Below are 11,908 nucleotides of genomic sequence, written 5' to 3'. Positions count from 1 at the left end.
ATCAATAGGTAATTCTCCATTTTTGTGTCCCCCAAATGTCTTGCTTATTTTTCTGCTTGATTCCCCTCCTCTCACTGTCTCTCATTTCCCGCCATCCTCCTACACTGTGTCTAGCATCCACAATTGTTCTCCATGGAAAACCCCCATTTCTAAAGTATCAGGTGAGAGACACTAACATAGCGAAGCCAGAGTCAAAACAGAAATGATAAGGGATGGGCTCCGGAATTGGGTTTGAAAGAGTCTATTTCACTTAAGTGATTTTACTTAATCTCTCTTGTCCTTGACTTATCTTATCAATAAATTGAGTAATGAGAGCAAAATGAATTTGAGTGATTTTTTATTTCTTCCTTTTTTAAGGGAGATTTTTGCCACTTTCAAACAATTATGCCATATGCTGGTTCCATGTGATAGATTTTTCTGTCTCTAAATATTTTTTAATCTGAGATATGTCTGTGACATTCACTAGGTTTAAATTGTGGAGAGTTATACCTATTAGTTCTTTTTGGATCTAAGTGGATAAACTTAGTAATAAAGAGAATGTTTTATTCTATACAGGAGAGTTTAAAAACTGGAGTTTGACCTAAGAGTATGTTCATTCCTGAGATGTATGTGATGGACACAGGAGCAAAAAAGAGAAAGACGAATCACAATCAATTTCTAATCCTGTGTATCACCAATACTTGCATGTATATTTACTCCTATTGATTAGGGTCAAAAGTATTGCTCTCTGAAATGTAGCCAACATAACAACCCCACTCAGTCCTGCAAGTTATTATTCCAGGATTCTCTTTACTACCCATCTTGGAACCAGTACTCAATGCCTGATGCTGTCTCTGTCCCCAGGCCCAGCAAGGGGTTTAGTCTGCTATTGCAGAAGAGGATTCAGTTATTTTCTAGAATTTACTGCACCCTCTGTGGTATTCACTTCACAATCTGCTGCTGAGCATGAAGAACAAAAAATTAAGTTCATTTTTTTTTTTGAGAGGTTTTTGCTATAGGGCGTGTGCGCTCGCCAGAAAGAGAGATATAAAGCGAGAAATCACCCCCTGGGGAGGATGGTCACGCCACAATCTCTTCTTCTCTTCCGTTCTCCTCTCGGGATCTTGGGCGGGCATGCACGCACACACACCCGGCCTGAGTTTAAGCCACTGGGTCCAGGACTTGAACTGCAGTCGACTACATGAGAGTTTAGCGACATAGCCATTATGCTAACTGCTGGTCCCCATAATTTTTTTTAAAGAGAGATTTTTGCTATAGGGCACATGCACTCAACAGAGAGACAGAAAGCAACAAATCAGCCTCTGGGGGATAGCCATGCCACAATCTCTTCTCCATTCTCCTCCCAGGATTTTGGTCATGCATTCTCACAAGCCTAGCATGATTTTTTTTTCTTTATTATCCTTGTTTTTTAAATATTTGATCACTATACATCATTTAGCTTGTGTAGAGAAATTACCCCATATGAAATATACCTCAGACCAGTCCAATTGAGAGTACTGTACATGTTATCATCAAGAGGTAATAAGCCATTTCTGTGTCCCACAAATGTCTTGGATCTCCATTTTTTTCTTCCTGATCTCCTTCCCTATTCTCTTCCCTTCTCACACCCTCCTTTCACACTGTCTCTGGTGTCCATAACTATTTTCACTGCTTTTAAGTCCTCCAATCTTTCAATCTTGATCATAGAGGTGCAGTCAGTATATATTAAGTATATATTATAGTAGTATCTCTCCTTCATAGTCTGCTTCATTCAGCAATAAATCTTATATATTTGACTACTTTCTATCAAAACACCTGGCCTGGTTTTATTTATTTATTTATTTATTCCTCGAGAGAGAGACTTTTTCTATAGGGTACATGCATTCACCAGAGAGAGACAGAAAGTAAGAAATCACTCTTGGGGGGTGGGGGGGATGGCCATGCCACAATCCCTTCTCTACTCTCTTCTCTGGATCTTGGGCACACACACACACGTGCACCTGGTGTGAGTTTTAAGCTGCCGGGTCCAAGACTCAAACCATGATCGACTATATGGGAGTTCCATGATATTACCATTACACCATCTGCTCATCCCAGCCTGACATGAGTTTTAAGCCACCACATCCAGGTCTCGAACTGCATGGATTACATGGGAATCCAGTGATGTAACTATTATGCCATCTGCTGGTCCCTCAAGTTCATAATTTGACTTGAGACCTAGAAGGTAACTGTTGTGACTCCCCTACCTTAACAGACATCACATGTAACAAACAAAGCAAGAGCAGCCTTTGAGATCACCCACATCTTACAGCTTTGATATTACTACCAGTGCTCCCATATTGGCATTGATTATGAGGCCGGCTCAAACCAATGTTTCAATAGTGGATTCTTCTACCCTCAGTATAGGTTATGGTTGGTAATAAGATTTCCATGTGATCACCAGATTTCTTGATGTTCTCTAGTTTGAGGTCTTTATCTCTTCATTTATTCACCCAAGTTGTGCCCTCTATGGGGTCCAGAGTAATAATCTGTACCTCCTTTGGGGAGAGGTGTGGGAGATATTAGCCAAATTTCAGCACCTGTAAGAACTGAAATTTCTACTGATTCTGAGTGTCCGAGGAGAGGTCTGGTCTAGTAAAAGCTTCATGGGCCTGATCTTTGTCAGCAGGGTTGGGTGGATCACAGCTTTGCCAGTGGGTCACAGCTTACTCTCTGTCTTTGATTCAGGAGCCTGAAAATGTTTGATGTTGAAACAATCAACATTTCCTAATAGTCTGTGGAGGTATCGTTATTAGGGAAAATATGAATTATGTTATCCTTAAAGGAAAAAGGATAATACCAGATCACCAGAGTGAATACCACAGTAGGTCTGTCTTCATTGTGATGAGATGAGTGATAGCCAGAGGGTTGAGAGTGAGGAGTTTGTGTTCTTGGCACAACCTTAGGTCATTCTGGAATCTCTGACCCATCCATCAGCTCTGTGAGTGGAGCAGGGCTTATGTTGCTCTCTTAAGTTGGGGCCATACAGATAAAGGCGCTCTGCTACCTGTGACATAGTACTACCTTCCATAAAGATTGTGAACTTTCTGTTTCATTCATTCATCCCTTGTAGGGGCCTCCCTAGTCATTAGGGGTTTGAAAAACAGGGGTGCTGCCCCAAGTTCCTGTGTACCATCTGAGTAAGGGGAAGCCACTTCCTCTTGTAACTTGAAAAGATCTGTTTTGTCAGGTTTGTTCTGATTTTGCAAGTAGCATTTCTGTTTTTACCAGAGAGACCTTAGTGGGTTACTCTACTGGGAAGAGTTTGAGCCCAAGGGCATGACTTGAATTTGGGCAGGTTCCATAAATGCCTCAGCTTCTAAGAGGACATAACATGCTACAAATAGCAGCCAGAAGAGTGCAGTTCCTGAGTCTGCATGTCCAGAAGGCCATAGGGAGCCATGACTGGCCAGGTTTAGTCCAGCTGCTCAAGGAAGTATGTATAATTGAAGGTAAGGGGATCTCTACAGGAAACTCAGAACCCAGAGGGAGCAAGGACATGGCTTATGAGAACTTCTGTCAGGCCAGCTGCAGCACTGTACTCTGTTATGGGCTCCAGTATCCAGCAGAATGTGGAAGACTTCCTTCTATTTTTTTTTTTAATTTTTTTGGAGAGGATTTTGCTATAAGGGGCGTGCACCCGCCAGACAGACAGGGATGGCCAGGCCCGAATCCCTTCTCTACTCTCTTCTCTGGATCTTGGGCACACACACACACGTGCACCTGGTGTGAGTTTTAAGCTGCCGGGTCCAAGACTCAAACCATGATCGACTATATGGGAGTTCCATGATATTACCATTACACCATCTGCTCATCCCAGCCTGACATGAGTTTTAAGCCACCACATCCAGGTCTCGAACTGCATGGATTACATGGGAATCCAGTGATGTAACTATTATGCCATCTGCTGGTCCCTCAAGTTCATAATTTGACTTGAGACCTAGAAGGTAACTGTTGTGACTCCCCTACCTTAACAGACATCACATGTAACAAACAAAGCAAGAGCAGCCTTTGAGATCACCCACATCTTACAGCTTTGATATTACTACCAGTGCTCCCATATTGGCATTGATTATGAGGCCGGCTCAAACCAATGTTTCAATAGTGGATTCTTCTACCCTCAGTATAGGTTATGGTTGGTAATAAGATTTCCATGTGATCACCAGATTTCTTGATGTTCTCTAGTTTGAGGTCTTTATCTCTTCATTTATTCACCCAAGTTGTGCCCTCTATGGGGTCCAGAGTAATAATCTGTACCTCCTTTGGGGAGAGGTGTGGGAGATATTAGCCAAATTTCAGCACCTGTAAGAACTGAAATTTCTACTGATTCTGAGTGTCCGAGGAGAGGTCTGGTCTAGTAAAAGCTTCATGGGCCTGATCTTTGTCAGCAGGGTTGGGTGGATCACAGCTTTGCCAGTGGGTCACAGCTTACTCTCTGTCTTTGATTCAGGAGCCTGAAAATGTTTGATGTTGAAACAATCAACATTTCCTAATAGTCTGTGGAGGTATCGTTATTAGGGAAAATATGAATTATGTTATCCTTAAAGGAAAAAGGATAATACCAGATCACCAGAGTGAATACCACAGTAGGTCTGTCTTCATTGTGATGAGATGAGTGATAGCCAGAGGGTTGAGAGTGAGGAGTTTGTGTTCTTGGCACAACCTTAGGTCATTCTGGAATCTCTGACCCATCCATCAGCTCTGTGAGTGGAGCAGGGCTTATGTTGCTCTCTTAAGTTGGGGCCATACAGATAAAGGCGCTCTGCTACCTGTGACATAGTACTACCTTCCATAAAGATTGTGAACTTTCTGTTTCATTCATTCATCCCTTGTAGGGGCCTCCCTAGTCATTAGGGGTTTGAAAAACAGGGGTGCTGCCCCAAGTTCCTGTGTACCATCTGAGTAAGGGGAAGCCACTTCCTCTTGTAACTTGAAAAGATCTGTTTTGTCAGGTTTGTTCTGATTTTGCAAGTAGCATTTCTGTTTTTACCAGAGAGACCTTAGTGGGTTACTCTACTGGGAAGAGTTTGAGCCCAAGGGCATGACTTGAATTTGGGCAGGTTCCATAAATGCCTCAGCTTCTAAGAGGACATAACATGCTACAAATAGCAGCCAGAAGAGTGCAGTTCCTGAGTCTGCATGTCCAGAAGGCCATAGGGAGCCATGACTGGCCAGGTTTAGTCCAGCTGCTCAAGGAAGTATGTATAATTGAAGGTAAGGGGATCTCTACAGGAAACTCAGAACCCAGAGGGAGCAAGGACATGGCTTATGAGAACTTCTGTCAGGCCAGCTGCAGCACTGTACTCTGTTATGGGCTCCAGTATCCAGCAGAATGTGGAAGACTTCCTTCTATTTTTTTTTTTTAATTTTTTTGGAGAGGATTTTGCTATAGGGTGCGTGCACTCGCCAGACAGACAGAGAGAGACAGAGAAACAGAAAGCGAGAAATCACTCCCCAGGGGGGATGGCCACGACGCAATCTCCTCCATTCTCCTCTCAGGATCTTGAGCACGCATACACACGCACCCACCGTGAGTTTTAAGCCAGTGGGTATGGGAAGTGAACCACGGTCGACTACATGGGAGTCCAGCGACACAGCCATTACACTACCTGCTGGTCCTGACTTCCTTCTGACAACACATACGGCCTTAGCAGATTGGATAAATGGGGAATATATTGCCATCAAAATGCAAAATATCTCAGTACATGGTGGGCCTGCTATAAAGTGTTTCCTGGCCTAATGGTTAGGATTCGTTGTTTTGCTTGTGTTGTTTTAGTCTTTAATGAGAGACAGAAAGAGAGAGCAATGTTCCAGACAAGATCTTGCCGTGTTGCCATCCTTCTGTTCAGACTCTCAGTTAACTAGGACCACAGTTGTAAATCATAGCCTTTGGCTTTTTAAGGTTGAGTTAGGAAACAAACTGGACCTCCCACAAGGTTTCAGTCACTGCGCAGTGTTGCTCTACCATTTGTGCAGCCACAGATGAGCCAAGGATTTGATTTTTTTTGAAAAGGGGTCAAGGGCAGGTCCACTGATAGTGCTTAAAGGGCATCTGTATTAGCTGTAACAGCTATCATGTGCTCCATGAGGGTTGGAGCCTTGGAAAACTCTGACTAGCATTGACTAGATAACTTTTTGATTGTATGATTCATGACTAAATGGCACATAACTCTTAGGCTATGAAGAGAGGGCATTGTGTTCTAATCTTTCCTCCTCCCTGATAGGAGAAGAAAATGGTGGCTTCCTATGTTCGGCGTGATACTTGTGTGATGATGAATGATAAGACGCATGAAATTCTCCCTTCTTAGAAATGGTCAGGTCAAGTGTTGTGAGGACCCTATTCCCCACTTGGAGCCCACGGGCAGAAAATCCTTGGGCTTTCTAGCTCCTTCTTTTTGTGCGAGGCTATGGCATCCTTGTAGTCTAAGGTTTGTTGGACTGTCAGTTTCCATGAACTGGAGTAAGGCAGGCTGGAGGGGGCTCTTTGAAAGGAAAACTTCTTGGCCTCTGCTCCTGAAGGAACTTTTTCTGAGGATAAAGGCTGGATAGTGGGGAAATGATGCTCAGATAAATGACAGACTCAGCGCACCACGTCGATTTCACAGAACAGAAAATTAGTGTCCTCAAGGTTTTATGTTCTTCCTGTGCCTTAGCTATATTCATGCCCATAGGGGACAAGCCTTCCACTAAGCCATGAAAGAGTACAGGAAAGGCAAACCTTCCTCATTACTCTCCTCCATCACTTGTTCTCATTCCACCCTTGCCACTGCAAATCACATGCTTAAGGAATTATCTCCTCTGGAGAGAGAGGAGTTCTTTAATGATTTTAAGGATAAATATTGTCCTATGTACCTTAGGGTTTTTTGATGCAAATTATGTATTTTGGGGTCCTTGGTTTCCCCTACAAATTGTTACATTTCTGCTGTGGTGAGCAGCCTCTCAGACCTCATGCCAACGCCCCTTAATGACTAAAATGCCACCTTTTCTCTCTCTTTCTGGACAAACATTTATAGGAAATTACTTTCTCACCATGGTAGAGTTACATACCTTAATCTCATGTTCCTTATGTATGTTGCCTGAAATTTTGGCACATTGAATGGTGAGCTGGAATACTTGAGGAGGAGGATACCTCCACCCTGACTCTTAGGTCACAGCTCTTGTCTAAGAACAGTAGAGTTGACATCTGAGGGGTTGGTTCAGTCCATGTAAGGAGGAGCAGTCAGGGCCTTTGATGTGGTGTTAAAGCTTTAGGATGGCAAAAAGAGAGCCTTTGAATGTTAATAGGTTGCATTAATTAGGAGTGCAGCATTTTACAACAACAAGTAGGTATTCTGCTTCTTCCAGAGAGAAACTGACACTACATATTCAAATTATCACACTCAACCAATAGTTGCTTGTGAGTGAATCCTCTGGTGTTCCTGAGTGTTAAAAATACAAATTGTTACATTTCTGCAGTGGTGAGCAGCCTCTCAGACCTCATGCCAACGCCCCTTAATGACTAAAATGCCACCTTTTCTCTCTCTTTCTGGACAAACATTTATAGGAAATTACTTTCTCACCATGGTAGAGTTACATACCTTAATCTCATGTTCCTTATGTATGTTGCCTGAAATTTTGGCACATTGAATGGTGAGCTGGAATACTTGAGGAGGAGGATACCTCCACCCTGACTCTTAGGTCACAGCTCTTGTCTAAGAACAGTAGAGTTGACATCTGAGGGGTTGGTTCAGTCCATGTAAGGAGGAGCAGTCAGGGCCTTTGATGTGGTGTTAAAGCTTTAGGATGGCAAAAAGAGAGCCTTTGAATGTTAATAGGTTGCATTAATTAGGAGTGCAGCATTTTACAACAACAAGTAGGTATTCTGCTTCTTCCAGAGAGAAACTGACACTACATATTCAAATTATCACACTCAACCAATAGTTGCTTGTGAGTGAATCCTCTGGTGTTCCTGAGTGTTAAAAAGGTTGCACAAAAATAGTGCTTTTTAAGCAAAACTTATTCTTTTTTATCTTAAAATTTAAAAAATGATTAATTTAATACTATTGTTTTCTTAAAATAATATTTGCTATAGGGCACCTGCACTCACTAGTCATAGAGAGAGACAGAGATGGGGAGGCAGTGAGAAAGCAAGCCACCAGTTCACGAACTTGAACCATGGTCGGACATGTGAGAGTCTAGCATCTTAACCACCATGCAACCTGCTAGCTACATACTTGTTTTGCATCTGCAATATAGAAATCAGCACAAATTAAGGTCATATTTTTTCTGTTTTTTTTTTTTAATGTTTTCACAATCCCAGACAACAAAGGAGCACCCATAAGTTCTTTGTCACTGATAAGATAACATGTTTTTAGAGAGAAATAATGAGGTTCCTCAATAATAAAGAAATACTATTCTTTACTCCATATAAGGATTTCAGTTTTGTTCTGTACTGTACCCCATGAAAATTCATATTTGCTTTTTGGAAGAGCAGCAATGTACGTACTTAGTTTAAAAAAATTAATTGGCCTATAGATACCACTGTGAAATATAAAAAAAAGAGTATGACTTTAGGAGGCCCACATTATCCATGAACCTGGAGCCTATGCCTGTGTGACCATATGACTCATGTTAATAGCTTGAGATGGTTAACTTCAAGTCAATGGCAGTTTCGGGAACCCAAAGAAGGCTGTTTGGCCATCATATCCTGAATCCCAATCTTTGACCTCCCTTACATGCACAAATGATCCCATTTCTGTCAGACTTGCAGAGTTCCTGTTTCCTCCCTGAGATTTATGCTGCAGTACTTGCATTGTGGGGTGTCTGAATGGGAAGGTGACACCTCTGGATTTGCCTCCTTGGACAGGGTGACCTTCAGTCTTGGACTGTGACCCAACTCAAAATTAGCATGGAGGGGATGAAGAGAACACCTATTTTCTTCTTTAGGTATATCTGCGTTTGCTGTTATTGGTTGTGGTCCCTCCATTGTTTTTGTCAATAGTGAAAATCCCACTTGAAACATGACCTTTTCCATTGCCAACTAGTTTCTCTGTCACTCTTAGACTTTCAGGGGGCATTCTGTGAGTGACCACACCAATAAAAGTAGCCATTGATTAAAATGACATACATTTTTGGGGGGAAACGTGTTGTGGAGCCACAAACTGGAACTGAAACTTCCAGAGTAAATGTCTGGAATCTGTGGCTTACAGAGGACTCCTCAACAGGCTTTGTGGTCATAACCTGAAAGGCTATTTGAAGAACATGGTGGACAAGTGTCTATGGGTCAGTGAGAATATGGAGAAGGAAAGAGAAGCTACACAAGAAAAGAAGTCACATTACACCTCACCAAGAAGTCAGGCTGGTTCTTCATAGGTACCATATGGGATAGCAAGCATGACCTCTTGGAAGAAGGAGAAAGACAAACTCAGGAAGGATGTATCCCCAAATATAAAGTGTTAATTGGGGTAGGGGTGAACAGCACTGGAAATGGAACCATTGATGGGCAGCTATGGCTGTTTCAGCCTACACTCTAAGAATCCAAGAGGGTCAAAATATTGCCACGGTTTCCCTAAACACTTTTCCTGACTTCACTCATCCATGTGCTTGATGGTTTGTGCTCAGCACTCTGCAGCAAGCTGTAGCACCAGCAGGGACTCCAGGTTGCTTGAAGAACAGCTTTCAGTTTACTTCCTAGATGCTCCTTAGAAGTTGTATTTTACAGATACTACCAAGTTCTCAACAAATTGAAGGAAACTCAAGAGAGTGTATGTCACAAAGTGCAATGGAGTGATTGTGAATATCAATTTCAGTCTGTGAAGACAAACTTATGTATTTATAATCCAGCTTTCATTAAAAATGGTGGATAATACAGATAGTAAATCCAATATAATCCGGTGCTCCTATGCTTTTTGTTCTATTCATTTTGCATTTGTTAACAACCCATCTATTCTTAAATAAATTGTTTCAATGGAATTGATACACTCCAGATCTTAAAAGGCTGACGTGTGATCCAGGTCTGTACAATTAAGCCTTAATACTCTGGAAAATATGTGATAGTTTTCCATGATAAACTTGAAGCTGACAGTGATTGTTTGCCCAACTCATGAGTATTGTCTTTAGGAGCAAATCCAGTTTAAATTAACACAAAATTAAAAGAGAAGTAGGTAGAGAGGACAGTGGCATCATTAAGCTTACATATCTATTTGTTTCTGAAGTCAGTGCTTATCCTTCAAATCACTAAATTTAAAACCAATCTTGTGTTTAAACATTTTTTATTTAATATTATGAGCTTGCTTTCTAAAATCCAGACAAAGACAAATCTCAAATAACAAAGAAATGCAACTAGAATGCTACTAGACTAATAGACTTTATTAGGATGAGGGAAGGAAATAGAGGCAAGGTTTACATTATAAAAATTATCTTCCATGTGGCAACTTGAGTTTCTCACTTGAGTTTCTCTGTTCTTGACACTTAGCGGCAGCAGAGAGTAAAATGCATACCGCTGATGGAGCAGGGCCCTTTTGGATATTCTCCCCATGGACAGCCTGCAGCTCGGCAATAGCAGGTAAAGTCTCTCATGACACCTAGGGACACAGGGAACAACAGACATTGAGTACTGAGATCACAGATAGGTGGTAAACAGAATCCTGGAAAAGTGAGTTATAAGGTTGAGTAGGTTAACAAATCTCTCAAGGTTCCCTTCTCTTCCTACTTGTTGCAGCCTTTGTCAGAGCACGTGTCTGTATGTTTAGTGTCTGTACTCAATTAAACTTGACTGCATTAGTCAGCAGCATGGGTAACTCCAATTAATAGGAACAAATACTTGTAGCACATATTGATCACACTCTAGATTAAGGACTCATCTTCATTTGTCTTTCCATTTTTGTTCCTGCCCCCATCACAGATTAGGCTCATTTCCTCCACTTTCTACAAGCTCCTGAAATTGACAAAATGAAATATCTCTCTCCAAATCTTGCCCATTTTGATCCAGACCCAGCTATTTACTATGTCTCTTCATATGTTAAATACAGCCATATCTTGAAATCAAAAGTCTTTGGAAAAATAAAATCCTTTATATTATTGATTCACACTGTTCATTTTATATATGAATAAGTCAAGATCCAAGAGGTTAAATAAATTCACCAAGTGACATAGACCATTCACAGCTTGGCCAGTCCTTCCTCCTAGATTCTGTACCTCTACTGTGTTTGTATCTCACCTCGAGCATTACGAGAAAGATGTTTAGCCTCTTCAAAGGAAACAGGCACATCGTTACCCACTGCCTTGGGTGTCTCCTGGGCTCCAGCCTCTTCAGTTTTTGCTGGCATTGCATCAACCTGGACCTGGAAGGCCACCAGGAGAAGGGCAATGAGAAATGCGAGGGCCTTCATGGCTGGAGTCATCTGCAAGAGGGAAAGCAGGATTCTGAGTATGTGGAGAGAGGAGTTAAGCTTGTATTTATAGCTCAGATAGGAGGAATCTCAGAGTCAAGAATGCAATTAGAAAGTGTGTGCATTTATTCTAAAGGGTGAGGACTACCATTACCCTCAAGGTCTCTTTCATGTCCTCTGTTTGTGCAGGTTTCATCACTGTATGAGTCTGTATATTTAATGTCTGTAATCTATTAAAGTCAATAATGGTGATGATAAGGACCCTGTTATATCTCCTTGTTTCCCATCTGCTTGACTGTTTGCTTTTCAAAAAAGAAAAGAAACAGTACTTTAATTCTGTGTGATCAGGAAATAAATGCTTAAGCCTTTTTAATCATTGGTTTTGATATTCTATAGAAGAGTAGATGCTGAGGCCCTGACCTGGACCCCAATGAAGCACGGAGTTCACTATTGCAGGTTTTAGGAGCATTACTACTCTCATGAAGAAGATTTTTGAGCTTATTGAATGAGTAGATTCCTGC

The 11,908-nt window shown here is 41.6% G+C and overlaps 1 protein-coding gene across 1 annotated transcript; it reads right to left on the bottom strand.

Moving 5' to 3' along the window:
* Window positions 1-10,458: 10,458 nt before the first annotated feature.
* On the bottom strand, window positions 10,459-11,404 carry LOC102499971 (alpha-defensin 24). The gene is made up of 2 exons (XM_027765440.1): window positions 11,216-11,404; window positions 10,459-10,580 (listed from the first exon to the last, which is right to left on the bottom strand). The coding sequence occupies exons 1-2, from the start codon at window positions 11,397-11,399 to the stop codon at window positions 10,468-10,470; spliced, it is 297 nt and encodes a 98-aa protein (XP_027621241.1). The 5' UTR covers window positions 11,400-11,404; the 3' UTR covers window positions 10,459-10,467.
* Window positions 11,405-11,908: the final 504 nt, after the last annotated feature.

Source organism: Tupaia chinensis, unplaced genomic scaffold, assembly GCF_000334495.1.
Source record: "Tupaia chinensis unplaced genomic scaffold, TupChi_1.0 Scaffold138390_1, whole genome shotgun sequence".
In the NCBI taxonomy this organism is placed as follows: domain Eukaryota; kingdom Metazoa; phylum Chordata; class Mammalia; order Scandentia; family Tupaiidae; genus Tupaia; species Tupaia belangeri.
The sequence above is the reverse complement of the archived record's forward strand: the minus strand, read 5'-3'. Positions and strand labels throughout refer to the sequence as shown.

Excerpts from the sequence above, each read along its gene's own strand:
- LOC102499971 (XM_027765440.1), bottom strand. The coding sequence starts at position 11,399 with ATGACTCCAGCCATGAAGGCCCTCGCATTTCTCATTGCCCTTCTCCTG. Across the intron at positions 10,581-11,215 it reads TCTTTCTCGTAATGCTCGAG|GTGTCATGAGAGACTTTACC; the intron begins GTGAGATACAAA and ends CTGTGTCCCTAG.